At 42.6% G+C, this 27,950-nt stretch overlaps 3 protein-coding genes across 13 annotated transcripts in view; 2 read left to right on the forward strand and 1 right to left on the reverse strand.

Moving 5' to 3' along the window:
* Positions 1-10,451, forward strand: part of dlg3 (discs, large homolog 3 (Drosophila)) — a 75,004-nt gene extending 64,553 nt beyond the window's left edge. For 5 of the 8 annotated variants that reach the window (XM_077021002.1, XM_077021003.1, XM_077021006.1 and 2 more), the window contains 11 exons: positions 592-706; positions 2,853-3,029; positions 3,601-3,676; positions 4,250-4,352; positions 5,940-5,981; positions 6,073-6,123; positions 6,214-6,315; positions 6,434-6,606; positions 6,760-6,869; positions 6,979-7,070; positions 7,233-10,451. In XM_077021002.1, the coding sequence (XP_076877117.1) occupies positions 592-706; positions 2,853-3,029; positions 3,601-3,676; positions 4,250-4,352; positions 5,940-5,981; positions 6,073-6,123; positions 6,214-6,315; positions 6,434-6,606; positions 6,760-6,869; positions 6,979-7,070; positions 7,233-7,339 (1,148 nt within the window). In that variant the 3' untranslated portion in view covers positions 7,340-10,451. Of the gene's footprint in view, positions 1-591; positions 707-2,852; positions 3,030-3,600; positions 3,677-4,249; positions 4,353-4,846; positions 4,893-5,939; positions 5,982-6,072; positions 6,124-6,213; positions 6,316-6,433; positions 6,607-6,759; positions 6,870-6,978; positions 7,071-7,232 lie in introns of all 8 variants that reach the window. The other 3 variants (XM_077021001.1, XM_077021007.1, XM_077021005.1) reach the window with 2 other exon arrangements.
* On the reverse strand, positions 8,859-24,212 carry tex11 (testis expressed 11). 4 transcript variants are annotated; one of them, XM_077020999.1, is made up of 30 exons: positions 24,086-24,212; positions 22,724-22,839; positions 21,149-21,233; positions 20,620-20,699; positions 20,357-20,437; positions 19,987-20,106; positions 19,739-19,819; positions 19,566-19,651; positions 19,339-19,396; positions 19,141-19,236; positions 18,933-19,014; positions 18,730-18,808; positions 18,465-18,616; positions 18,168-18,253; positions 17,950-18,087; positions 16,688-16,790; positions 16,433-16,557; positions 15,593-15,678; positions 15,381-15,434; positions 15,187-15,227; positions 15,006-15,092; positions 14,827-14,897; positions 14,549-14,665; positions 14,021-14,093; positions 13,725-13,874; positions 12,791-12,899; positions 12,535-12,655; positions 11,827-11,994; positions 10,576-10,675; positions 8,859-10,487 (listed from the first exon to the last, which is right to left on the reverse strand). In XM_077020999.1, exons 5-29 carry the CDS (start codon positions 20,435-20,437, stop codon positions 10,604-10,606), a joined length of 2,436 nt encoding a protein of 811 aa, XP_076877114.1. In that variant the 5' UTR covers positions 20,620-20,699; positions 21,149-21,233; positions 22,724-22,839; positions 24,086-24,212; the 3' UTR covers positions 8,859-10,487; positions 10,576-10,603. The 4 variants fall into 4 exon arrangements, with proteins under 4 accessions (XP_076877114.1, XP_076877112.1, XP_076877111.1 ...); XM_077020997.1 differs by lacking the exon at positions 24,086-24,212 and adding an exon at positions 23,544-23,772 and having other exon boundaries at positions 12,535-12,640; XM_077020996.1 differs by lacking the exon at positions 24,086-24,212 and adding an exon at positions 23,544-23,770.
* mrpl18 (mitochondrial ribosomal protein L18) lies at positions 24,187-27,709 on the forward strand. The gene is made up of 5 exons (XM_077021008.1): positions 24,187-24,326; positions 24,418-24,510; positions 26,677-26,845; positions 27,234-27,468; positions 27,592-27,709. The coding sequence occupies exons 2-5, from the start codon at positions 24,432-24,434 to the stop codon at positions 27,661-27,663; spliced, it is 555 nt and encodes a 184-aa protein (XP_076877123.1). The 5' UTR covers positions 24,187-24,326; positions 24,418-24,431; the 3' UTR covers positions 27,664-27,709.
* Positions 27,710-27,950: the final 241 nt, after the last annotated feature.

Raw genomic sequence — 27,950 nt, forward strand, 5'->3', positions numbered from 1 at the left:
CGTGTGCGGAGGTGTAGTCTCACGTGTGCGGAGGTGTAGTCTCACGTGTGCGGGCGGAGGTGTAGTCTCACGCGTGCGGAGGTGTAGTCTCACGTGTGCGGAGGTGTAGTCTCACGCGTGCGGAGGTGTAGTCTCACGCGTGCGGAGGTGTAGTCTCACGCGTGCGGAGGTGTAGTCTCCATGTTTAATCAAGAGTGCTCCATCCTCCAGTGCAGCTCCACAGAGTTATTCTCCCTCTCCGTGAGAAATGGCCACATTCAGACGTGTTCATCCCATTTTACTGAATAGTGCATGTTCTACTTAATAAATATGCATAATTAATGACCTGGCAAGAGATATTAGAGCCTGTCTCGTGTAGATCCATGATTAATATCCATCTGTTCCTGAAGTCATGGATCAGTGTTCAGCAGGCGTTTGGGTTTGTGTTCCGTGTTGAGTGGACTTCACCCAGTGCACTCGACTTCCGCTTGCTGCTCCATTTGTTTGTGAGGGACTACAAGTGTTGAACGTGTTGTGTGTTTCTGCAGAGTACAGCTGTGTGAGGGGGGTGTTCGTCTCTGTAAGTGTTGAACGTGTTGTGTGTTTCTGCAGAGTACAGCCGCTTTGAATCCAAGATCCACGACCTTCGAGAGCAGATGATGAACAGCAGTATGAGTTCTGGATCGGGCTCCTTGCGTACCAGTGAAAAACGTTCCCTCTACGTCAGGTAGCCAACACACACGTCAAATCTTTCTGGCTACTCTTAATGGTGATTGTATGTTTGAATTACAGAATAGCCTTTTTGAGAATGTTTTGTTTGTTTAACCTTTGTACTTTGACCTAACTGTCATCTGTGACTACACCTTACGTCAGTGTAGTTGCAGCGTGTCTGTGGTGTGTATCTCCACCAGATGGGAGGCTTTCAGCATGTATGAGGCCCCCAGGCCAGACTTAACGTATTAAAGCACACTGTATTCATCACACACAAACAGGGTGGAATAACACTCAATCAGAGGATTTGAAATCCTGTTTCAAGCTGTAAAATATTGCTGTATTTTCCAGTCTTGTTAAACCAGTAGAGGTACAAACATCTCAGATTTGAGTGCAGACATATTGGTGTCGGTTTTCTGTCTTTCTTTTGCATGTCTTTGATATACTGTGTAGTATACTATACTATGATGTGTGGTATACTATACTGTGCAGTTAGTCGTGTTACTTGCAGTATCAGATTAACTCTGGTGAGAGAGTGAGGGTGAAAGGTCACCTCTCATAAGTCCCATTTCCTCATCAGTAGTGTTTGTTTATTTGTGAACTCGGGGCTCAAGGTGTGTAGTGGGTCACAGCACTGTCCTGTGTCCTGTCCCGGGCCTCAGGACTCACGCCTGCCTCAGTGGGTCAGACTGGGGTCCGTTAGCATGGTTAGCTAGGGGACACAGCAGCACAGCAAAGCCACACGTTAGAGGCGTAACTGGTAACTCCCCGTCCTGCAGGACTTGTGTCCCTAAACATATGCAGTAACATTTAAGCTTGTGATTGTGATTTATCAAACACTAAAATATACCCCCGAGTGTATCTGAGTGTGTTGTCACAGGCAGTCCTGATGTGTTAACAATATGGCACATTTCATAATGTGAAGAATATAAATCTGTATGTGTACATGAAAAAATGTTTTGGTCATAGAGTGAATATGCATAGGAACGTTATGACCTGGTTAACATAAAGATAATTTACCAGATCTTAATGGTAACCAGGTCTTTATGTTAACCAGGTCATTAAGTCCCGGTTACCGTTAGGACCTGGTTCATTTGGATCTGGTTAACATTAAAACCTTGTTAACATTAATACCTGGTTCATTAAGTTCTGGTTAATTAGCAGAACAAGTGACGTAAGTAGACAGATGTAGTTTAGCCACACAGGACACACTTTCCTGTGTCCACATTAGAATAAGGAACCTGCAAGAATGTGGCAGGTCAGGCAGATTTCGGAGAACAGAATACTGCACACTACATTTGAAAATGCTAATGCCAACTAATCCTTCAGTATTTTAGACTGCGCTAATTAATGTGTGACACGTCTTGGGCTATGGCTGGAGTGTCATTTGTTTGACTGGTGAATAAGCTGTAAGCTATGCTTGGAATGACATCTCCTAATCGGCACGGTGGAAACTGCATGCGTGAAGTTTCGGTAGGGAACTCTGAACCCTCCCAAAGATTAGCAGATTGTTTTCATTGTTAGCCCTATGTTTAACGCTTTGTGGTTTTAGTTTGAGTTAAACGGTTGAATCAGAGTTATGGGACTGCTTAGCTTAGCATAACATTGTGTGACAGACGTTTTGAACACAAGAAGTCGTCTGAAGGAAGCTGGACGTCTAGTTAGCAGCTGTTGTACAGATTCTTCTGTTTAGTGTTTAGAACAGTTAGTAGTGGCAGCAACTCGGCTGCGTACACGTGATCCCAACGGGTTTACTTGTTTGGTTAGCAAAATATGTTAACATGGCTATATGATGTGTAGACATGGTGTTAACCTTTTAACTAATCAACTTTCAAAACATTCATTGTGTTCAGTAAAATGACTGAATGTTTTGAATTTCCACTGGTTGAGCTGTGTCAGAAACACAGGCCAGCGGTCTCAGCTGTGTCCCAGCGCACATGCAGGAGTAGTGAATCCAGTTCAGCAGGTTTTTCCTCTTTCTCTTGGGTCTTACCTGTCTGACAAGATGTGTAAAAATAGAGGATGCATGTCTCGTGAGTGTTTGTTGTACATATTCCTTAGGAAAACCTAACATGAGGAAAACCAGTGTCTGCTGTGGTTTATATGATATTATGAGGATCGTCCTGAGTGTGTCGTGTTTGTGTTTTCTGTGACTGGTGCAGAGCTCTGTTTGACTATGACCGGACCAGGGACAGCTGTCTCCCCAGTCAGGGGCTCAGCTTCTGTTATGGGGACATCCTGCATGTCATCAACGCCTCAGACGATGAGTGGTGGCAGGCACGGCTGGTCACGCCCCACGGGGAGAGCGAGCAGATCGGGGTCATTCCTAGCAAGAAAAGGTAGCGCACAGGGCCCAGGCCCCCTGGACTAAACACACACCCACCCCACGTGAGCTCACGTGTGCTGCATTGAAGGGGCATGGGTGCTCACGTGTGCTTTATTGAGCGGGCTTTGGGAAATCATTGGCTTTCTGCTTCCAAAGTCCAGACTGAGTTCAATCTGAAGTGCACAGTTGCATGTCCTCGTTTACAGACAAGGCACTGTGTACATGGAATATGTAGCACTGGATACACAATGTACCGTACACATTACATCGTGTCTATACACTATACAGTAAACAAAAATAACGGGCTTTTTAGAAAATATGTTCTAGCAACAGGAGCTATAGCAAGTAAGGTGTTTATCATCTTAAATCATCTTTCAATGGGAAAATCTAGTATAAAGTTCAGTGTAGGCACACGTTGCATGCTGTTTTAACCACTTTAAAAATGTTTGCTTATGTAATGCATGCAGGCCTTTGTAGACATGTAAAATGTTTTTGTGAAACCACTGCTAAAGTTTAGCTGAGAAGCTTCAGGATTACACGAAGTGTCCTGGGGAAAAGCACTGTACAACTTTTTTGCTTTGTAGGGTGGAAAAGAAAGAGAGGGCCCGGTTAAAAACAGTGAAGTTCCATGCTAGGACGGGCATGATCGAGTCCAGCAGGGTGAGTGTGCTTCAGGTGTTCCTCCCTCTCTCAACGTCCCGTGTGCCGTCTGGAAACCGACCCTTTCCCTCTGGGGCTCAGAATGGTTCCTACTCATTGTAGTCTGTGAATAGGAAGCTCTTATTACAGTGTCATCTCACATCTCACTGGGTGTGTGAAGATCTTGGATCCACACACGCCCAGAAGAACGCATTCAAACACCTGCTGTCATGCGTGTCATCGTCACACTCCCATTGATGATCGATCACAATGTTTGGTGTTGTGTTAATGTGCTATTGAGAAGAAGCTGAAACACAGAGTGTGGGGCCAGGCTGTTCCCAGGACAGTGACCCCCCCCCCCTCCCTGCTTCCGTAGTTTAATAACGGTGTAGTTTGTAGGATTTATCAGATGGGTTTGTTTTTGTTTGCACTCATTGTCCGTTCCGTATGTTTCCATCTGTTTGTTTATGTTTTTGTTTATGCATGGTGCAGTAGTTTTATGTTTTGTTTGTGGTGAGCCATCAGCCACTTTTGAAACCTGTTGTGTTGTTTGTTTGGTCTCATTTCCATCCCCTTCATCTGGTCGTCTCCCAGCAGCCTGTCAAAGTGAAGCGTAAAAAAAGCTTCAACCTCTCACGCAAGTTCCCGTTTTACAAGAGCAAGGAGAATATTGTGCAGGACTTGGTGGAGTCTGAACGTGAGTACGAACACGGACAGGCCGAGGCCTACACCACTGTACTTCATGCTTCCTCCTCTTACTGTAGCGCACTCCGGGGACGGCGTGTGATTGGCTGTTGCCCGGCGTCATCCCTTAAGTCCCTCCCCTAGAGGCCGCAGAGCCAGTGAGAGAGCAGCTTGCTCTCTGACCTGTGGCTGCTCTGTGGCAGAGTGCTGGAGTCTGCTGCTCTGGGTGTAGAGGTGCATCAACACTCGTGCTGTGCTCGACCCACTGATTTGCCTGTAAACCCTGTCTGATATTTGTAGTGTTAAGTATTCCTCTAATCCTAATCGGTGCGTCTGCTGTATTGGCGATGCACATTGGGGAGAGTCCCAGGTCGTCCAGCACAGCCAGGTTGTCCTGCACTCTGACCCCAGCACTGCACCTCCTCTCTTGCTCCTCCACTAACATCTCTTCTCCTGTCTGCTCTCTTCTCCTCCTTCGTTTCTACCCTCACCTGTCGGGACACTCAGGACTTCCCAGGGTTAAGCGATGACTTTTATGGATCAAAGAGTTTGAGTAAGTGTGTGGTTGTACTTGTCCAACAGAACAGAACCAGCACACCCCTCCCCCCCACCAAAAAAAAGAAAACCCAAACAAACAACAAAAAAGAAAAAAGCGATACTTTTTTAAGCAGATTTATGCCAATTAAACAGTACACAGTGTTTAATGCTGACGTGGACATTAACAACATATGGGCGCTTCCTTAGACCCCCCACACCCCCACAACAAGCTTGGCTCAGTCACGTAGCACTTATATCCTTCATCAGCAAACACCTGTGCCTGTGGCTTCTATGGAGGACACGTTGTGTAATTCATTTGTTAGAATTCGTTCAACTTCAACTACTGATCCTCCTACAGCTGCAAACGTCAAAGATGTTTAGACTGAAAATGTTTGATTTTGGACAGCAGATTATTCATTTATTGAGAAACACAAGCCAGGTAGTCCAGGTATTCTCAGTGTAGTGCCTGGATTGTGCTGTGTTCTCCTCATGCACTACACACAGGCTGTAAGAAGCTGCGTCATGAAAGATAACTAATAGTTTTGGCTGGGACACACAGTGTTCATTATGGAGCAAAACCAAACTGTCCTTTGATTGAATCACCTGCCACTGCATTTGGATGTAGTTGATAAAATCAGTTGAGTTAAATCAGTTCACACCTGTGGAATCTGAAGCATCTGGTGTGTGTGCCATTTGATTCCTGTAGTTAACTGCAGTGTGTTTACAATGGCATGTGTGGTGGTATCAGTGTCTGGTGTAGTCAACACAGACAGGACCATCAGAAACCCTAGACAGGGTGTGGAGGTCATCTGGGACTTTGTAGGAGGAAATACTTAATTTCCTATTACTGCCACCACCTACCTACCACTTCCCAGTAGAGGAAGTAGTGTGTGTGTGTGTGTGTGTGTCTGTCTGTCTGTCTGTGTCTCTGTGTCTGTGCAGAAGACCCGTTTCACTTTCTTTGCTCTTTATTTCCTTTTTATAGCATAACAAATGAAAGTTACTTTAATTTTGATTTTACAAATGTTCACCCACTGATACGAGACTCCCTTCCCTTCTGCAGAGTGTTTGACGTCCAACACCAGTGACAGTGAGAGTAGCTCGAGTAAGTCATTTCTGCTCCTCATATATATGATCAGGTGAAGTGTTCCTTTACAATACGCTTCAGTCTTCATCTCTTCTGTTTAACCTCACAGAGGGTCAAGAGGACACGATTTTATCATATGAGCCAGTGATGAGACAGGAGAGTGAGTATTCAGTGATGAGGCGTCCTGCCATCTCCTTCATGTTTCATATTTTATTCCTGTCTGAGACTTTTCTCTCTTCCTCCTGTTTAGTCCATTATACAAGGCCTGTGATCATTTTGGGTCCAATGAAGGACAGGATAAATGACGACTTGATCTCCGAATTCCCTCACAAGTTTGGATCTTGTGTTCCACGTAAGTGAAATGTCTTGTGTCCGGTTTATTGTTAAAAAGGTTGTTTGTTTATTATTAATCAAATATCATTTTTGGGCTATAAAAATGAACTTGATGAAGTTAACATCCTCCATCGCAGACACGACTCGTCCCCGACGAGAGAATGAGATGGACGGGCAGGATTATCACTTCGTAGGCTCCAGAGAGCAGATGGAGAAAGACATACAGGACAACAAGTTTATTGAAGCAGGCCAGTTCAATGAGAACCTGTATGGGACCAGCATCCTGTCTGTGCGAGCGGTGGCTGAACGGGTGTGTACTGCTTCACATGTAAACATTACACACCACCTTAAGGGATTCCATCAATCCAGCCTGACCGTTTAACTACGGATACCCTTTAGCAGTAATTTATGGTAGTGATCATGAAGGTGTGTGTGTGTGTGTGTGTGTGTGTGTGTGTTGCAGGGGAAACACTGCATCCTGGATGTGTCTGGCAATGCTATAAAGCGCCTCCAACAAGCACAACTATATCCCATCTCCATTTTTATCAAGCCAAAATCTGTGGAAGCTCTGATGTAAGTTTTTAATTCGGAATAGTTTAAAATTTGACTGTGTGATGGATGTTAACATATCTAATGAAATCCTACTGCTAAGGTAATATGTGCACATTCATGTATTTTACAGGGAGATGAATAAGAGGCAGACGTATGAACAAGCCAATAAAGTCTTTGATAAGGCAATGAAACTTGAACAGGAATTTGGAGAGTATTTTACAGGTAACCACTGAGAGCACACAGTGCATGCCTGAATGTACGTCATCCGAGTAGCTGTTCTAACACAGTGGAGATTCTCTAAGCCATTTTGAGATTGGTGATCCACTTGGACAGTGATGCCTGCTATTTGCTAATGTCCATCAAATGTTGAATGTCTCTTCACAGCCATAGTCCAGGGTGACTCTCTAGAAGAGATCTACAGTAAGATCAAGATGGTCATCGAGGAGCAGTCAGGGCCGTACATCTGGATCCCTTCCTCAGAGAAGCTCTGAGCTCTCAGTCTTCGTTCCTCTGCACGTGTGCGGAGCAGCGTGGTCAACCTGGCCCTGGTCCAACCCAAGTCTTCTCCTTCCTTTCTACTGATATGTTTCATATCGAGTTTTAGTGTCACCATTATGTTACTCTCAAATGAAAAGAAGTCTTATCACCATTACTGTGACTGTGCACAACCCTGCATGAGTTTCTCAGCAAATCCATCCAAGACTGGAAATGCCGTTCCAAATGATTTTTTTGTCAAGTAAAACAAAAGGGAAAATGAGTTCTCTGTTGGGCTGGACTTGGGGGAGAATATCTCCAGACAGAGGAGTGGGGTCTGGGATTATCTCCAGACAGAGGAGTGGGGTCTGGGATTATCTCCAGACAGAGGAGTGGGGTCTGGGATTATCTCCAGACAGAGGAGTGGGGTCTGGGATTATCTCCAGACAGGAGTGGAGTCTGGGATTATCTCCAGAGGAGTGGGGTCTGGGAATTTTTTTTAGATATTCCTTGAGTTTGGAGATGAACTGAAGAGCCAGAACCCTGTATATGTTTGTTGTTACATTATAAAGAAAAATAGAGGAAGATGCTGAGTAAAGACCAACAAGGTTTTCTACAAGGACTAAAAACACAGATCAAACCTGCTGATGGTACTGTTCATGGCATTGTTGATCATGTTTATAGAAATTCAGAGAGGAAACTGGTGGTCTTCAGTAATCGTAATGCAGCTCGTCTTTTGGTTGTCTGCTGACAGCCATTTGTCTAGCGCAGTTAGTAAGAAGGCCACTGAAGGCAGAACAAATGGAATGAATCTATACATTTATATTACTGAAATCACATAGTAAATTAACATCCTATGGAGAGATTTTACAACATATTATTAAATACTACGGTACACATTTTACACTTCACTAGAATTGTCTATTTGGAGGGCTGTTAGAGTTCATTTATTTGTCTTTGGGTTTTTGTGTTCTTGTGGTTTTTAGCTGCTCTATATTACAGATGGGGGTAGAGGGGTGTAACTGGGCTCTCTGCACAACACCAAACTGCCTTAGAATGAAAATTCATTAGAATTTCAGTCAATTGAGGAGGGGAAGCTACAAATTACTTAACTGACCAGTGCTTAATGGAAGACTCTTCTACTACTTATTGGAGGCCTAACTTGAGTGCAATAGACTTGTCTTACCTCTGTGAAGTCCATTCCCCCTCATTACTTCTCTTTTGTCTTAATAGACTGATTTCTGAAATACAATTTTGGCATCCAAGGCTCCCCTGAAGTGTTGAGCAGCAGACTGCCCACATGCACTTCCTCTGCCTTCCGCCACTCTTCTCTTCAGACTGATAATATGGGTAATATGGTACTGTCCTGTAAGCTGTCTGAGCAGACGGCCTCAAAACGGGTAGAATCAAAACAATAATTGTATTGGATGTCCTTCTCAATATTAAAAAGTCGGTAGAGCCTGAAATGGCCCAGAATCCCTAGAACTCAACGATCCTTTGATTAAATACATTGTTTTGTAATTCTTTTTAAATACCTTTGATTTCCTTTCATTTCTGGGCTGACGTTACTCTACTGTGTTGATGTGAGGGTGAGTGTAAGCTCAGGAATGTCAGAATATAATCCATGAGCAGATGAATAGCAGCAATCACCTTGCGATGGAAAACGATTCAAGTCGCTAGAATATTCACTCAAAGGGGAATGAAGCTATGCTCCTCTGGGCGCCCAGGCAAACTAACAAATACTCAAGAATTGGCCGGATTTCCCCTACGTTTCATTTGAGCACTATCTGTGGCGTCTGCTCTCAGTGGAAGGGGACTGGCCTGCCTGCAGTGTGGAACTTGTGGCTCTGTGCCATGTAGAGGAGGGACCTGTGCTGACTGACACGGCACTGTGGGCCCCTCTCCCTGCCCCCAAGACCTTTACCCCATCACTGCTTTGAAGAGGATGAACAACCAGACCAGCATCATCATCTGTGCCCACAGGAAGTGATGAAATTGCTGTGCTGTCTACACTCCAGCTCCTGTAACTGCAGGCATTTACTGAGCAGGTGTTCCCACCTGCCAGACACCTCCATTAACCCAGCTGTCATACCTGTGTCAAACCAGAGTTCAGGGAATAATCGAAGGGAACAGAGCCATTTATAAACTGCTTACAGACTGTTTCAAAGGGTGTGATAGCTGTCAAATGTAAATAAACCCCTCACTTGTGCTTCATGCATGTGTGAAACAACTGGGACAAATGTTTTATAGATCACAAATGTCAGGTAAGTACATTTTGAATTATTCTGAGATTTATTTCCATACAAATGTGCTGTAATGTGGGTATTTCTCTGTAGACAAAAGTCTTCAGCTGCCTATCAGAACACATTTTCTAGTCAGTTGGGAATTGACTTCCCTAAACTAGGGCCTGTCTACTTGTGATATCTTGTGGATTTGTCTGAGTGTATAGATTATGAAATTGTAAAAAGTAATACAAACTTGTGTGTGTGCGCCTGTGTATTATATATATAATACACAGGCACACGCGCACACACACACACATACATATATGAAAATCGAGATGCAGACAGCCACCTGTAGGGAAATACTAAAGTAATCCAGGAGCATAACTCATTAACTCATTAGTGACTCATCTCTGGTGTTGAGTTTAAAGGAAACAGGAAAAAAACAACTACAGCTGACTGTTAATATGTCTGGTGTCAGTCAGCCATGTCAGTAAAGCCCAAAGAATTTTCATTCATTGTTCTCTTTCTATTGCGGTTGCTGAATCTTCCACTGATTCTGATTGGCTCTGTGTGTACTGGTGAGGTTGGCGGTGTGTGCGGCAGAAAGGTGATGAAAACGTGTTTAATGGTGTGGCCCAAGGATCATGGTTTATTCTTTTGGTTGATTAGTTTGTGGGAGCAACATGCAGTAAGTGCTTACAAACATGAGCCCTCTGTACAGCAGCGCCCCCCTGTGACTGTGGTAGAACCAGGACACGCGGGACTCACATAGTCCTGCTCAGAAGGGAACACAGTCCTGCATCCCCCCTTTTCTTTTGTTTGGATTATTCATTTTTGGTTCTTTTTTCTTTTGGACTGGACAAGAGTTTATTTGTTTGGAAATAATAAAATCTGTGGTTCTGTTCAGAGTTGAATGTGGGTTTTTTCCATTTCGCATCACCTAAAAAGGCAGAATGCAGAACTCTCAATCCTAGTTTTTGAAAATATGTATTTCTGAATCAAACGTAATTCCTCTAACAAATGCTCACGTTTTATGGGACATTCTGTGGCCAGCATTCACTCCTCCATCGAGAGATTCATCTTGGCTTTGTCTAGCCTGTCCAGCACCTCACTGTACAGAGCAGACATCTGAAAACAACATATTTCACAATTAATGTTGCCACAATGCACAGAAATGCAATCTGTCCTTGGTTTGACACCAAGTTGATCCTTTTCTCATTTCCCATTGTCAACCATTTTAAATCTCTCCCTCGAAAACCAACCAGAGTACAGACAGTTGTCTCTCACACCTGCCTGTACAGACACTAGTGAAGACCAACCAGAGTACAGACAGTATCTCACACACCTGCCTGTACAGACACTAGTGAAGACCAACCAGAGTACAGACAGTATCTCACACACCTGCCTGTACAGACACTAGCTTGTACACCTACACCTGGAAAAGGAAAGCGTGAAATATAAGGGTGTGGAATGTAAGATTTTGCTTACAGCTGCTGTTCCATTTGCACCCTCTCCTTACACTGTGTGCTTTCACTCCAATGATACCAGGGTCTGATAGTTGGGTCTGATGGCATTTATACCAGGGTCTGATAGAGATTGTACCTCAGTCTGATAGTGATTATACCGGGATCTGATGGCGACTGTACCTTAGTCTGATAGTTGGGTATATAGTTTATACATTGGGTCTGATAGTTGGGTCTGATGGTGTTTGTACCTGGGTCTGATAGTTGGGTCTGATGGCATTTATACCTGGGTCTGATGGCGTTTGTACCTGGGTCTGATGGCGTTTATACATGGGTCTGATTGTTGGGTCTGATGGCGTTTATACCTGGGTCTGATAGTTGGGTCTCATGGTGTTTGTACCAGGGTCTGATGGCGTCTATACCTGGGTCTAATATTTGGGTCTGATGGTGTTTGTACCTGGGTCTGATAGTTGGGTCTGATGGCATTTATACCTGGGTCTGATGGCGTTTGTACCTGGGTCTGATGGCGTTTATACATGGGTCTGATAGTTGGGTCTGATGGCATTTATACATGGGTCTGATAGTTGGGTCTGATGGCATTTATTCCTGGGTCTGATAGTTGGGTCTGATGGCGTTTGTACCTGGGTCTGATAGTTGGGTCTGATGGCATTTATTCCTGGGTCTGATAGTTGGGTCTGATGGCGTTTGTACCTGGGTCTGATAGTTGGGTCTGATGGCGTTTATTTCTGGGTCTGATAGTTGGGTCTGATGGCGTTTGTACCTGGGTCTGATAGTTGGGTCTGATAGTGGTTGTACCTGGGTCTGATAGCTGTCCTGTAGGGAGCCAAGGTAACGCAGGAAGCTCATTGCCAGGCTGCACCACCTCTCTGCCTCAGGGTACTGTGCCAGGCTGTAGAGCAGAATACCCGTGTTCCACGCCCTGGTCAACAGCCACAGCATCTCGACTTCAGGAACGTCCGCGGGCTGGAGGGCACAACCATGAATGAAGGAAAGAACAGCTCGACTGGCCCACTATGAAATCTAATGGACACAGAGGAAGAGTACTAGAACAAGCACTTGTTTCAGGGCTCCTCCATTTTCAAATATTTGTTCAAGCACACCACAACCAGTCAGATTACTTGCGATGTCTTGATTACAGTTTCAGAGTCTACATGAATCTCCAGCCACATTCATTTGCTTTTAGAGCTATTTTGAAAAAGTAAAAATCAACCCATATGTGTTTTCCGCAGGGACAGAGAACCACTGCTAAATACCATCACTGATGTTACCGTCTTCACAATAATGGCACCTTTACATTCTCTTTATAATATTCCATAAGACAACGGCTATAAAGAAGATTTTCAATTTAGCGTGCAAATTGGCAGGAAGAGTTTGGTGAATGGAGCATCTGCTGACTGAAGTGTAGCTAAAAGGGGGGTGTAGTAACAGGAGACGGGGATAATTGTGGGGTTGAGTCACAGTGGATCATGTGTGATAGCTCCTGACTCATGCTAGCTAACTCACTGCGGCAGCAATGATGGACAAGGCCTCTTCATAGTAACCCCACACTTCCTCCAATACGCGGGGCTCTACCTCACACACCCCGCTGGGCAGAGACAACTGGATCAAACTGTGCACACAGTCACTGTTAGGTCACACACACACACACACACACACACACAAATATTACAAAGCTCAAAAAGATTTTTAACTGTCATTATTATGATAGCTTGTTTACAGACACTATAGTATATATGAAAGCATCAAGTATTAGTCTTACATGCAGCGTGACCAGTCTGCCGGTGAGTTTCGCTTGTGTAGAGTGAGAGCGACTCGCAGAGCTTTCTTACACAGCACAGGGAAGTGAGCTGGGGGCTCCATAGCTAGAGCTGCACACAGAGGAGATCTCTCATAACCACTATAGAGCGTCTCCCATAACCACTATAGAGCGTCTCCCATAACCACTATAGAGCGTCTCTCATAACCACTATAGAGCGTCTCCCATAACCACTATAGGGCGTCTCTCATAACCACTATAGAGCGTCTCCCATAACCACTATAGAGCGTCTCCCATAACCACTATAGAGCGTCTCTCATAACCACTATAGAGCGTCTCCCATAACCACTATAGGGCGTCTCTCATATCCACTATAGAGCGTCTCCCATAACCACTATAGAGCGTCTCTCATAACCACTATAGAGCGTCTCTCATAACCACTATAGAGCGTCTCTCATAACCACTATAGAGCGCCTCTCATAACTACTATAGAGCGTCTCTCATCCACTATAGAGCGTCTCTCATAACCACTATAGAGCGCCTCTTGTATCCACTATAGAGCGTTTCCCATAACCACTATAGAGCGTCTCCCATAACCACTATAGAGCGTCTCTCATAACCACTATAGAGCGCCTCTCATCCACTATAGAGCGTCTCCCATAACCACTATAGAGCGCCTCGCATAACCACTATAGAGCGTCTCTCATAACCACTATAGAGCGCCTCTCATCCACTATAGAGCGTCTCCCATAACCACTATAGAGCGCCTCGCATAACCACTATAGAGCGTCTCTCATAACTACTATAGAGCGTCTCCCATAACCACTATACCCTCTCATCACACCAACATTTACTGGCATTTTCCATAGCTAAAAATGTAAAACAGATGTATGTATGCTGAAATGGACAATTATGTTAATACTTATACGAATTTAACCTGCAATTGTCTCCAGCAGTTTGGTGTCAAGGTTGTGGAGCTGTAGGACAGACTCGAGCACACACTCAAGCTTGGGGTCGCTTAACTTGGCACGAGCTTCAAACTCATACAGAAGTAACAAGATGTCAGTTGGGTCTCTGGAGTAGTCATCTAAAGAACAAATGAAATAACATTTGTTTGGTGCATTTATGATATTTGTGCTCATACGCATATTCCATGAAATGCAGCAACATTCAATATCAGATAATGTACACAACCTATATATACACCTTTGCAAATATTACAAGATAAGGTACCTGAAGCTTTTAAAGTCTTCCATATGTCCCAGCAGATCTGAATGTGTTCTAAAGCCTGCGTTAAGATCTCTGTCTGAAACACATGGCAGATTTAGCTGATTTAAGTAATATTCTGATTTAGGTAATATTCTAATTTAAGTGATATTCTAATTTAGGTTATATTCTGATTTAGCTAATATTCTAATTTAGGTAATATTCTGATATAGCTAATATTCTGATTTAGGTAATATTCTAATTTAGGTAATATTCTGATTTAGCTAATATTCTGATTTAGGTATTATTCTGGACCTTCTTATGGATCATTTAGGTAACTGCACAAAGTGCTAACCGAATGGTAAAAAGGTTGACTACACATATAGGTACATATCAACAAAATACAGGTACTTTAAAATCACTTTAAATCTGTTTAGTTTGTAAGTTGGTTGTTAAAAGTTTTTGTGTGTATGTGGGGGGGTTGCCTTTAAAACTTTCAGTTGATATTAAACAGCTAAAAAGATTTAATGCATTTCTATTCTGCAGTATATCTACCTGTTGCTCAGACTCGGGAGACTTTCTGGAAAGGTCTAAACAAGCAGCAGCAGCCATCAGCAGACATGTCTTCTGCCCCATCAACACTCCCTTGTCTGGGACACACGACAGTGACAGCTGGACCCCAAGAGGCACACAAGAACATGAGTGTCTCTTTACAACTAAGGTACACGATTCAAGCAAATGTCTGTATGTAGTGAATGTTCATCAGCGCTCCAGGTCTAATGGAAGTGCACTATCTCTTAGTGGTTGATGTACTGTCTGCTATGTGAACTGACCTGATAGCACAGGATTAAGAGCTCTTTCATCCTCACAGTGGAGCTGTGGCACTGCAGGGCCGTGTTCCAGGCTGCAGAGGTAACAATAATAAGACCATGAGACAGCGTGGAGCACACAGTCACTCAACGCCAATCTGACGTCAGACGAGTTCAGGTGAGGGCGTGTGGGAACTGCACACCTATCCTTCTGAACCAGCTAGCTTCCTCAGAGTACCCAGCACACACTTGGCCAGGCACGGAGTTCTGCTGGGACAAAGTCTGGAGTGCTGGACATACAGACACAGATAAATCAGATGTTATACACACACACACAATTAGTGCGACACTCACAGTTACACTAATAGTTCCAGTCACACCTACCTCTCTTCAGGTAAGATAAGAGCACATCTAAATGGACATCCCTGTGACAGTGGAGAGGAAGCGTGTGTAAACATCAACAGCAGCGTTGCTACACACACACACACACACACACACACACACACTCATCCTTTATGATGGAGGGAAATCTATGACAGGGACACTCTATCAGAGGCAGACAGCAGACATACACGAACCTGTTTTCTTCACTGTTGTTGTCCATTACTGAAAGCACAAGTCGAACTAAACACCTGAGAAAAGGTGGTTTGAGCTCTGGGGTTCAAAATGCACTGCAATGTATGCTGAACATTCTCTGCTATGGCAAAACATTGTGTGTACACTTCAACAGTAGAACATGCAAGAAAAGTGTCAAGATTAGAAGTGTGTGTGTGTGTGTGTGTGTGGTCACCTGAGGGCGCGGAGCACTTGTGTTACATCTTGTGAGTGTTCACACAGACTCTCTAAAGCTTTAACTGCTGTCTCCTGCTGCTCATTCTGCAGGGGACAAAGATGCTTGAACATACTGGAACATACTGGAACATACTGGAACATACTGGAACATACTAGAACATACTAGAACATACTAGAACATACTGGAACATACTGGAACATACTAGAACATACTAGAACATACTGGAACATACTGGAACATACTGGAACATACTAGAACATACTGGAACATACTGGAACATACTGGAACATACTAGAACATACTAGAACATACTGGAACATACTGGAACATACTGGAACATACTAGAACATACTGGAACATACTAGAACATACTGGAACATACTGGAACATACTGGAACAGAGCCACTGTTATCCAACAACTGCTTAGCACTCAGCATTCATAACATTGGTAAGATAACAAGCAATGCTGTTGTCAGAAACAATAGGGGAAATTCAATGAATGAATCACTTTAAACTAGGTACACCTACTTTACAGATGTACCTAATGGGCCACCATACATTTACAGTCAGCTGTTATCAATCCAACACCCCACACACCCGTATTGTTCTCTACAGTCATGTGACTGTACCACAGGCCACAAACACTTAATGAGTATAAACTCAGATGTTTGTATTCATATACACAGTCAAATGTTTTCAGGATCAAGGCCACAGGAAACAAGACAAGTTATCATCAACCAATTAACATACAGACCAAAAGTGGGCTGGTAGTGTGTAAGTGCAGCTATATTGTGTAGCTAAATAAACACACTGTGCATGTGCAGGGTTCCCACTCACCTCCAGGGCAATCTGAGCAGCTAGGCTGAGAACATTCACCGCTGCGTGCTCACGTAGCAGCAGCCTGTCTTCACTGGACACAGGAGTCTGGACCAGGACACCCATGCGCCTCACAGCGTCCGCGGCTGAGGGCCCATCAACCACACCGTCACCACAAACTTGCTTGTGATGGTTAATAGGTTTGTTTTTTTCATGAGAATGAGCTACAGTCGTGTACACATAATTGAGATGTTACACTGTACAAACGTCACTGACCCTTCTCAACATCATTCTCCAAAACTGCAATCTTGTAGATACTAAACTGTGTAAAGAGGCTGTCTGGATCACACCTGGCTGCCTCTGAAATAGCTTCCTTAGCCTAAAATAAAAACAATGACTAACTATTACTATGAAATTTGTCTTGTATGGTGAAACAGTACAGTACCTTGAACAGAACAGTACAGTACCTTATCTAGATGTGTAAGGTGAGTGTATTGTATGGTGGAACAGTACTCTACCTTGTCTAGGTGTGTAAGGTGAGAGTATTGTATGGTGGAACAGTACTCTACCTTGTCTAGATGTGTAAGGTGAGAGTATTGTATGGTGTAACAGTCCTCTACCTTATCTAGATGTGTAAGGTGAGTGTATTGTATGGTGTAACAGTACTCTACCTTGTCTAGATGTGTAAGGTGAGTATATTGAATGGAGGAACAGTACTCTACCTTGTCTAGATGTGTAAGGTGAGTGTATTGTATGGTGGAACAGTACTCTACCTTGTCTAGATGTGTAAGGTGAGAATATTGTATGGTGTAACAGTACTCTACCTTGTCTAGATGTGTAAGGTGAGAGTATTGTATGGTGTAACAGTACTCTACCTTATCTAGATGTGTAAGGTGAGTGTATTGTATGGTGGAACAGTACTCCACCTTGTCTAGATGTGTAAGGTGAGTGTATTGTATGGTGTAACAGTACTCTACCTTGTCTAGATGTGTAAGGTGAGTGTATTGTATGGTGGAACAGTACTCCACCTTGTCTAGATGTGTAAGGTGAGTGTATTGTATGGTGTAACAGTACTCTACCTTGTCTAGATGTGTAAGGTGAGAGTATTGTATGGTGGAACAGTACTCTACCTTGTCTAGATGTGTAAGGTGAGAGTATTGTATGGTGGAACAGTACTCCACCTTGTCTAGATGTGTAAGGTGAGTGTATTGTATGGTGTAACAGTACTCTACCTTGTCTAGATGTGTAAGGTGAGTATATTGAATGGAGGAACAGTACTCTACCTTATCTAGATGTGTAAGGTGAGTGTATTGTATGGTGTAACAGTACTCTACCTTATCTAGATGTGTAAGGTGAGTGTATTGTATGGTGTAACAGTACTCTACTTTGTCTAGATGTGTATGGTGAGTGTATTGTATGGTGGAACAGTACTCTACCTTGTCTAGATGTGTAAGGTGAGAGTATTGTATGGTGGAACAGTACTCTACCTTGTCTAGATGTGTAAGGTGAGAGTATTGTATGGTGGAACAGTACTCTACCTTGTCTAGTTGCTGCAGATGGAGAAAGCAGGAAGCTCTATTCCTCTGAAGTTTGGCCAGGTTTGTATCAACATTACCTGCCTTGTAAAAGCTCAGAGAGTAGTTGTACCACTGCAGAGCCTCAGAATAGTTCTTAGCCTGGGCAAAAATGTCCTTTTTGTAATACTAATAAAAAGAAGAAATACCTCTGAGTGTAGCAAACTGAGGACAATTAATACCTCAAAGTTTTTAGACGCTTTATCCCACAGTAGTAAATGGAAGGAGATCAGAGTTTGTGGTGATAACTGACTTCCTGTGTAATGTCCTGAACAGTAATCAGACAAGTACATTCAACTGGCTGCTCAACATTTCACAGTCTAACCAATTACACCTGAATGTTCTACATCACCTGGGCCAGACAGGTGTGTGAGCACCTCTCCCACTACCCGTTATGAGCGTCCTAGTGTGGTACTGTGTCACACCCACTTAGCTGAGGGTAGCAGTGACTGGATCTCAAGCTCGTTCATTGGCCGTACCCGTGATCGCATCCTCGACCTTCTGCTGGCCCAGAAGCTCTCTGCCGCTCTGCAGCAACATCCTGATGTGAAGCAGGAGCACGTCCCCCAGCTCAGGAGAACGCTGGAACCTCTCACTCACCTTCTTCAGAAACTCAAACGCCAGGGCTTCTCTGAGAACACATGATGACCCCTCTTGTGGCTCAATATGACAACAGCACACACGCCAAGAAACGTTATTACACGCACAATGTACAACAGAACATTTAATGTTCTAAGTTATAACCTATCTTCTGCCATTAGCAGTTTAGCTGTGCTCAGACACACATGAAGAGGAACCTGCGAGTCCAGCAGTTCTGTCAGCCCTATCAGAGACAGTAGGCAGGTCAAAGAGAAACGGGACAGCTGAGTTAGCCTTATCTGCATTCGGTCAGACACACACACACCCAGGTCAGAAAAACGCTTATTCAAAAAAGGTTTGTGACTCACCAGATCTGACAGCTTCATCTGGTTTTCTGGTCTTCAGCATAATGCGAATCTTCAGATAAAACCCTGCTTGGTGTGGGCTTTCCTGTCAACACACACAACCTAATGTGAGGCATCCAAAGGTCTTTAAATTATGAATGAATGAATGAATGAATGAATGAATGAATGAATGAATGAATATCATTTACAAACTCTGAATAACTTATTATACCTTATTGGCCAGGCTAACAGCATGAAGAGCTTTATCCTGGTACTTATGACAGTCTAACTCCATATAAACTGTAGCAAGAAGTCTTAAGACTTTGGCCTAGTAAAAGAATATGTTTCCATAAAAACAAACAAAACACACAATTAACAATCCGAAAGGAGGAGCAGAAATGTCAACTCAACAGGCCACAGAAGTCCCTACCTGCATGTCCTGCCCTGGAGAGAACTGCACATTCATCCTCCCTATATCGTAGCTCTGACTGCACATCAAAGCAAAACAGCAGATTAGCCAGTATGTTTAACTATTACATATAATAGACTATTATTACTAGCAGTTCCACAATGACCTGATCCTGTTCCTTTGTACTGCTCATATACTGCAGTATTATTCTCTGTGTATTGATCAGCACATTTACAGTGCAGTCTTACCTGAGCCAAAATGAACTTTCCTCATGCTTCTTTTTATTGTATGTATCCACACCAAAGTTATAGCAAATGAGGGACAGATAGCCAGTCTAAAAGACATTTTTTCTTCAAAATATTATAAATGACCAATATGCAGTACTTTAAAGGTATTCAAGGTGCAGGTAGTGGCAGCACACCTCCTTGGGAAGCCTTAGAAGTATCTCTTTACATCGCTGCATACAGGACACTGCCTCCTGGTGGTTATCTTGAGCAACTGCCTGCAAGGGCAACACACCACCCTTTTATTGAAGGCCTCCTGTTTCCTTTAGCTACTTATTCGTTAGGGATTCTCCCCTAGGATAATTAGACTCACTGCATACTGACTGCAATATGTTTTCAACAGAGTGTCCTATGCAGATATGAGGTACAATCTGTCTGTGCTCACCGATTCAGCTTGATAAGACAGCACCCGCAGCAGATCTTTCTCCACGTCTCCTTTGGGGATGTTGTTATCAGCATCTCCATCTCCCTGAGATGTTAGTTTGCAGTAAAGAGTCTCCAGGCTCTGTGAAATCACACAACGCATTATTACTGCATCAGCAATAATGACATATTTAGGTCAGCAATATCCTATTTAAACATGGCATTATCATGACATAAGCATAGCAACACATACGCATTGCTATTTAGGTGAAGAAGGAAAACCCAGACACTGATAGTTTACTGAATTTATAGGCTTAGACTTCGTTTCTATGTAAACCATTTCTGAACGTTTCCACTCTGTAAGCATCCGCAACTTCTACACACACACTTACATTTACAGCACGACTCAGAAAATCATCAGCCAGCTCGGGGTGTTTGCAGTCCAGCCATGTTCTCCCTGTCTTACTGGCCATCTGTAAAACACACAACTCACTGTTCACAACAGTCTACTACAGCCAGAACAGACCACAAGGGAGACGTCAGCACACAAAATAACAGCGTCTGCATTGCAAAATAAGACAAAATACAAAATGAGCTTTATTTAGAAAGACAAGAGAAGAAACTGCACAAAGAGAAATGTAGCAAGAGGACAAACCAAAATCTGCTTGCGAATGGCATTTTCTGATGGGCTCACAGGTTCACATAAATACAGGAGTCTGCATGCCACATGGCGTACTGAAACACACACGAAGAGCACACAGCTGAGGGTAAAACCTATGGAAACATCTAACATCAAGCCATGACCTGTATGGTGAGGACATAACCCATGACGTCAAGCTACGGCCTGTATGGTGAGGACATAACCCATGATGTCAAGCCACGGTGTGTATGGTGAAGACATAACCCATGACATCAAGCCACGGTGTGTATGGTGAAGACATAACCCATGACGTCAAGCCACGGCGTGTATGGTGAAGACATAACCCATGACGTCAAGCCACGGCGTGTATGGTGAGGACATAACCCATGACGTCAAGCCACGGTGTGTATGGTGAGGACATAACCCATGACGTCAAGCCACGGTGTGTATGGTGAGGACATAACCCATTAGTGGACATGATATGTTGGTGCACAGGCGAGTGTTAAGTGCTGGAGAGTCATGGGAGATGATGACAGGACCTAACCTCTGGCTTTTTGTTGCTCATTGATAGCTGAACCAACATTTTTGGTCACAGCCCAGTTCCATAACTGAATAGCAATTTCTTCAACCTACAAACACAAAACAGAAATGTTTTTTAGAATTTAGTGTGTGTGTGTGTGTGTGTGTGTGTGTGTGTGTGTGTGTGTGTGTGTGCTTGTGTATGTGTGTGTGTGTATATATATATATATATATATATATATATATATATATATATATATATATATATATATATATATATATATATATATATATATATACCGGTAGATATAGATATAGTATTTAAATGATATCGTTTATTATATTACAGTTTATTCTTTGTTTTCACACTAAATACCATGGCCATAGTTTCAGAATAGATTTGCATTGTTTTGACAAAAAGGCATTCATCAACATTTATTTATGAAAACATCTCTCAGTCAAGGTTTGCCACCAGCAAAGGCTGTACAACAACATCAAATTTTGCAGACATTTCGATTTCACTGCCGTAGATGGGACTACTGGATGAAACTCTTGGATGAAACTCCTGGATTCAGCAAATTCACATTCTACACTTAATATTGTATATACTAGGTTTCTGATACAGTAAAACAGTAATTTCACATTTACATTTGTTTAGCTAGTTTGAAATAATAGAGGATATTTTAAAAAACAAAACAAAAAAAAAAGGATATTGAAAGCCACGGTGTCTGTATTTTTCAGTTTTACTAGATGTTTGTGATGAAGTTCATTGTACACGCAGTGTCACATCAGTCCTGTGGGAGAGAGCACACGCTACAGTGATGGATGTAGGAGGTGCACTGGGAGGCATGGACGCAGATGTAAATTCTGAAGTGAGGGGGACCAAGCTGTACAATATATACGTTTATGCTTGTAGATGCTAGATTTCGGATGGGGTCAATATAAATCTGGAGGGGACATGTCCCCCCCGTCCCCAGTGCCATCTGCGCCCCTGCTGGGAGGAAACCTAAAGTGTTTTGGTGGTTCAAGTACATGTTAACCACAGGTTAACTGATGAGCTGAGCTGTGTGCTTCACACTGTGAAGGGTTCTGAAGAAGTGGACATGGTGTTAAAACAAGTGTGAAAAAAGTGTGAAAATTACTGAAAACAATACAGTCACATAAATGGTAACAAAACATAAAGATGGCTAATATAGAACGACTTCTATTTATCAGAAAATCAACACCAACAACTGCAACCCAGAGCCAGAGGTGTAAACTTAGGACTAAAGTACATGAAAAAAGTACACAATAATTTCTGTCAAGGAAGAATTTCCTGTGCAGTCTGTAAATATTATTAAAAAGTCATGATTTTTTAGATCTGTACTGTAAACAATGTATATTGAAGTAAGATAGTTACTGAAAGGAGGCTGTAATTCAAAGGATAATCTTTTTCGTGTTAATATTTGATTACCTATGACCTACATATAGACTGGATTTCTTCAAGGCATCTTTTTCCTTAATGTGGTGTGTCCATGCCACAGATATCTTTGTTACAATGCATAGTGTGAATTTTTAGACAATGTTGTATTGCAAAATTCATTATCCATAACGTGGGCACCTGTGAATCCTGTATTTTTTCGGGCTGCTCAAGGGACAGAACCTGAGCAAACAGCTTCTCAATGACGTCGTTCACATTGTCATTACTTTGTCTGTGTAAGAGCGTCTCTGCGAGACCTACAGGAGAAACACACATCATAAACATGACCTGCTGTATCGCGGATATGAATCATGTTATGTAAAAAAATGAAAAAAGGGTATTAAAAATAAACGTGTAACATTAGCTTCTAATAAACAGACAGATCTAAACGTGGGACTAAAAACTGAAAATGAATAAATAAGTTTGTGCATGTAGGTAGAAACAGATACCCCTATTTATTGAAACATTTATTGAATGATTCATTTGTACTTTTTTCATTAAAAAAATTAATTTCTCCAGTGTGCTAGCAAGAGTATTTTGGATGTTAGCAGACAGGCAATCTGCTTTATTATTATATTTTTTATCATATCTTGAAAATACCTGTATGTGAATTTATTTACAGCCGTTTTCCCATTTAACATTAACACAAAACAGCGACACCTGGTGGGTTTAAGAAATTATAACAGCTCCAGGTTCCTACTGTAGGTAGGAACAGTGGAATATACTTATTTCATAAAACCAATTACGATAAATAATGTTTAGTTATTACAGTTCTGCGGTAATTAGTTGTAAATGTTTGTTTCCCTTTAAGTGAAAATATAATACCCACTACTAGTGTTTCTGTGGCGCCCTGAACCTAAAGTTAAAATTAATTATTTATCTTTGAACTTTCAAAGAGAGTTAGTTAACGCTCCCCTCGGATTTATTTTGACAGCAGACTGACTGACACCTCAATACTTACCCTTCACATTCATGACAAACACCTCCATCTTCACCTCACATCAATTTGATGTGTAAAGATATAACCTCACTTTTATATGTAAAGATATAACCTCGATTTTAAATGTAAAGATAGAATTTCTATTTGACATGTGAAGCTATAATCTGTGTGTAATTTAAGCGCATTAAACCGTTATAAGCTAACTGGCTAACCAGTCTCGCGACGTTTCTACTGGACGCGCGCGAGCTGAATCCGTTTTTTTTTAAGTGGCGCGCGCGCGACAGAGAGAGAGACACGTAAATACACGGACTTTTTCAAAAGCCGGTTTTGGTCCCCCCCAGTTTTTACAGTTAAAACCAAATATTTAAGTAGTGACAAAGTCATGTCCCCCCCACTTTTTAACGGTAAAAAAACCAATATCCAAATAGCGACAAATCTAGCACTAGGATCATGCAGCACCCCCCCCCCCCCCCCCGCTTAACAGTTCGCCACCCCAGGTTGTGTCCCCCCCACTTGTGAAATCAAAACTACGTCCATGCGTAAATATATAGTAAAGTACATACATTTTCCAGAGAAACGGGACGTTTCGGACAGAGGAAGCAAATATACATATATTAGTTTTAATTTCCCATTTTTGCAGTAAGTCTTAAGGAAGAGAAGGTGACGCGTTTTCTTCCGAAAGCGCCGCTGTACCCGGAACGTCTGTAGTGCGCCTGGTTTCTACGGCTATAATTACAGTAACACCACCACAAAATGGCCGCCCCCAGCCGCGTATTTGAACTAGGGCGTTAGCTTGCGAATTCGGTGATAATTCAATGATATTGTCGTTTTTATTCGCCACAAGGTTACATCGTTAACAGTTGGTCACGTATTTGTTTTTTGCCCATGTGTTAAGTCAGCGGTTGCAGCATGTCGTTGGTGAAGGCGCTGTGTGGTGCGGCTCGCCTGGTGCTGGGTGGCGGAGCGGGGCGGACATGGAGACACTCCGGTAAGGACAAGACCACACACCCGTCAAACGTGTGTCCTCGGGCATAATAATGTCTGTTTGTGTCATTGTCGTGTCTCTGGGCATAATAATGTCTGTTTGTGTCATTGTCGTGTCTCTGGGCATAATTATGTCTGTTTGTGTCATTGTCGTGTCTCTGGGCATAATTATGTCTGTTTTTATGTCATGACCGTGTCTTTGATCGTAATAATGTCTGTTTTTATGTCATGACCGTGTCTTTGATCATAATAATGTCTGTTTTTATGTCATGGACTGCAGCAAGCACACACTGTGGTTGTAAGGTCGTTTTCCTCCTGTCCTCTGGAGAAAGGGCAGGCTCGCTCTGGGGTTTAGTGGACATTAATGTCCTTAACGAGCTCCAGTGGGCTCTGACATACAATATTACACATACATACCATCATTTAAATGTTACTCTTTAACTGTACAGGGTTCGTACGGTCATGAAAAACCTGGAAAAGTTATGGAATTTGAAAATAGCAATTTCCAGGCCTGGATAAGTTTTGGAAAAAATAAAAATACTCAAATGTTTTGGAAAAGTCATGGAAATTTGCTTGACACAATAAATGTTTGTCGTTCTGATAACCGGAAGAAATATATATATATAGCCTTTTTTTCATTGTACGGACCGCTAACGTAACTTCACACGTTAGTTCGCTGCGTTAGCGACGGACTCCAAACGGAGCTGTAGATTGTACTTTGACATGTAAATCAGCGTAATGCTGGTAAATGCCGATTCAACAATGGCTGCTTCAGTTGGACAAATACAAGCTGTGGTTTGAGAAAGACAAGGACACGTGCAAAATGTGCACTGTGTGGTTAACCAATCGGTTAACGATGGGGTTAGAGACTGAAAAGTCTGTCGTAAAGCAGTTTTCGTCGTTAAGCGTGACCCTAGATTTAGATACGCTTTAATCATAAATACAGTATAGAAAAAAACTGCGTGCGTACAACGCGAGAAAGAGCGATCGCGTTGTCGAGATGGGCTACGGTGGAGGCTGCGCTGCTTCAGCTTATCATACACTATACACCACTCCACTACACTCCACTGTGCTGCCACTGCACCTTCGCGCACCGCGCAAAATTACGAAAAGTCGGTCGTAACTCCAGTCCGTCGTTAACCAGACCCGTCGGTAAGCGGGGACTCACTTTTAGCCCGGATACGGCTTATAGCTACAACATTTTCCATTTAAAAAACTTTTTAGGTGCGACGTATATTGATATTGAAAATACGGTAAATGTTTATTTTTTCAATTAAACCACGTGGCTTTTCATTAATTTATGATATACTGTGGAATTTTGGCCTGGATTTTTTCTTATTTTTCATGTCTACACATATGTTTAGAGAATGTATAGTCATTGAAATTTGCCTGAAAGTCATGGAAAAGTCATGGAAAAGTCATGGAAATTAATTGTCAAAAAAGTGTATGAACCCTGACTGTAAAATGGACTTGGCTGTTTTACCCGAATCATTTTGTTTTATTGTTCGACCAAAATATAAGGACTCTGTGACCTGTTTTACTCGTTGTTTCCAGCCCTAATTAACCTCTCGCATTCAGAATGTAGCAATAAAAGAGCAATAAAAAGTTATTTAAAGGGGTGAGTTTATACATTTTAATGCATTTGTTAAATAGAAAATGATTTTATAGACCTAAAATAATGTAAACAAATGAACTAAGAACGCTGAACACAGCTGCTAGGATACAGTGAGTTTTATGCTCCTGCCATCTCACTGTTAATTTCTGGCATACATGGAAGTCTTATTAGTGTTGTTTTCATATCCAGTCAAGCTCCTTTGAACTTGATCTTATTGACCTAACCACATAAATGGACATTAGGTTTGCTGACTTGTCCTGATGATTATCCAGGATGTCCCTTTTTTGAGGAATTCACAGTGGACAAACAAAAATGGAACGATTTGGAGCGGAGCAGCTAGAACATGTGGCTTGTTCTTCAGTCACATGGTTGTTAGTGTTTAGTTAGATGTTAGTTGTTTTAGATCTGTGGGAGTAGTAGATGAAAGACCTTGGTGAGCAGCTGCACAATTCATTGTTGATTACAGTAAGTGGTGAAACTTGCGTTATTCATCATCTTTAACATCTTTAACCTTATGATTGTGTGCTGGTCCTTCTCCCCTTTCTTGCTTCTTAGCTCGGACTCTGAGTCAAACTGCACCCCAGCTGGAGACGGACGTTAACCATAATGAAAATATTAATCCGATTTTTGTCAACCGAAACCCCAGAAACCTGGAACAGATGGCACTTGCCGTGAAGGACAGAGGCTGGAGTACCGTCTGGCCTTCACGGCGCTACTACCACAGGTGAGTGTGCTTCTGTGCACGTGTGTGCGCATTTTCTACGTGGTGTCTAAGCAGTTTTACCACCTTGCCAGAATTGTTCCCATTATTACTGCATGGTTCCTCCCACTTATCATCTGAGAGGGAGGGGCCAGAGTTGCTCACTTATATCATTTACTGAATTATGAAATCACAATTTTTCCAGTATTTGTGGTGTACAGGAATATGAATCGTAATGTTTATCCCTGTCAATAATTGACTATGGCTCTATTTACCTCAGTTTGTACATCACGTGCTTCTAAAGCAAAACTCCAAAGTCTCGTCTCACTGAATTGAGATTCACAGATTTTTGTTAAACTGAACAAATTTGTGATTAAGCTGTTGATGCTGTAATCCCCCGTAATCCCACCAGACTGGTGTTCAGACGCTCCCAGCATCACATATCTGCAAAGGTGTACCCGCGTGACTCTCACGTGCCCGTGCTCACGTGCTCCACCCAAGAGTGGGCGGTGAAGAAAGAGCTGGGCTCCACCCGCTGTGTGGCGGCGTGCCAAGCTGTGGGTGAGGTTCTGGCCCAGAGGTGCCTCGAGGCTGGCGTCACCCACGTGGTCTACTGGGAGATCCCCTGGGTCTTCCGCTCTAGCACGGTGAGTCTCTCGCAGGGAAGATGAAACTTCCTTCCACACACGAGTACACCCCACTGTAGTTTACCCTCAATCATCACCATGTACTTTATACTGAATGAGCATCGTCATATATTCTTGTTTCAGGTCCGGGCCTTTACAACAGCCATGAAAGATGGGGGTGTAGTTCTGAATGAACCACGACGCAAATACATTTAAATGTTTTTTTTTTTAAGTTGCTTAACTATTAAACTGTTTAAACAGCTGTAAATGCATCCATCTGATGTTCATTATTGCTTCATATATTTCCTGGTTGTGGATGGAAGATTTTCAGGGACAAGGCAGGTAAATAAAATCCAAATATTTCTGTTCAACTGCAATATCTACTTACATGTGCTTACATACTTACATGTATGTCTCTACATACATGGTTTTCCAAGTGCATTATAGCTCAACATTTTGTTAGTGGTAAGATTTAGCTTAAAATTTTGTTAGATCATGGTAAT

Source organism: Brachyhypopomus gauderio, chromosome 11 (genome assembly GCF_052324685.1).
Source record: "Brachyhypopomus gauderio isolate BG-103 chromosome 11, BGAUD_0.2, whole genome shotgun sequence".
Taxonomy (NCBI): domain Eukaryota; kingdom Metazoa; phylum Chordata; class Actinopteri; order Gymnotiformes; family Hypopomidae; genus Brachyhypopomus; species Brachyhypopomus gauderio.

Coding starts and splice junctions, on each gene's coding strand:
- tex11 (XM_077020996.1), bottom strand. CDS start 23,571: ATGGAGGTGTTTGTCATGAATGTGAAGG. Junction 18,088..18,167: donor AAGCGTCTAAAAACTTTGAG/GTATTAATTGTC, acceptor ATTTTTGCCCAG/GCTAAGAACTATTCTGAGGC. Junction 10,676..11,826: donor AGGACAGCTATCAGACCCAG/GTACAACCACTA, acceptor TGTTGTTTTCAG/ATGTCTGCTCTGTACAGTGA.
- mrpl18 (XM_077021008.1), top strand. CDS start 24,432: ATGTCGTTGGTGAAGGCGCTGTGTGGTGCGGCTCGCCTGGTGCTGGGT. Junction 24,511..26,676: donor GCGGACATGGAGACACTCCG/GTAAGGACAAGA, acceptor CTTGCTTCTTAG/CTCGGACTCTGAGTCAAACT. Junction 27,469..27,591: donor GGGTCTTCCGCTCTAGCACG/GTGAGTCTCTCG, acceptor TTCTTGTTTCAG/GTCCGGGCCTTTACAACAGC.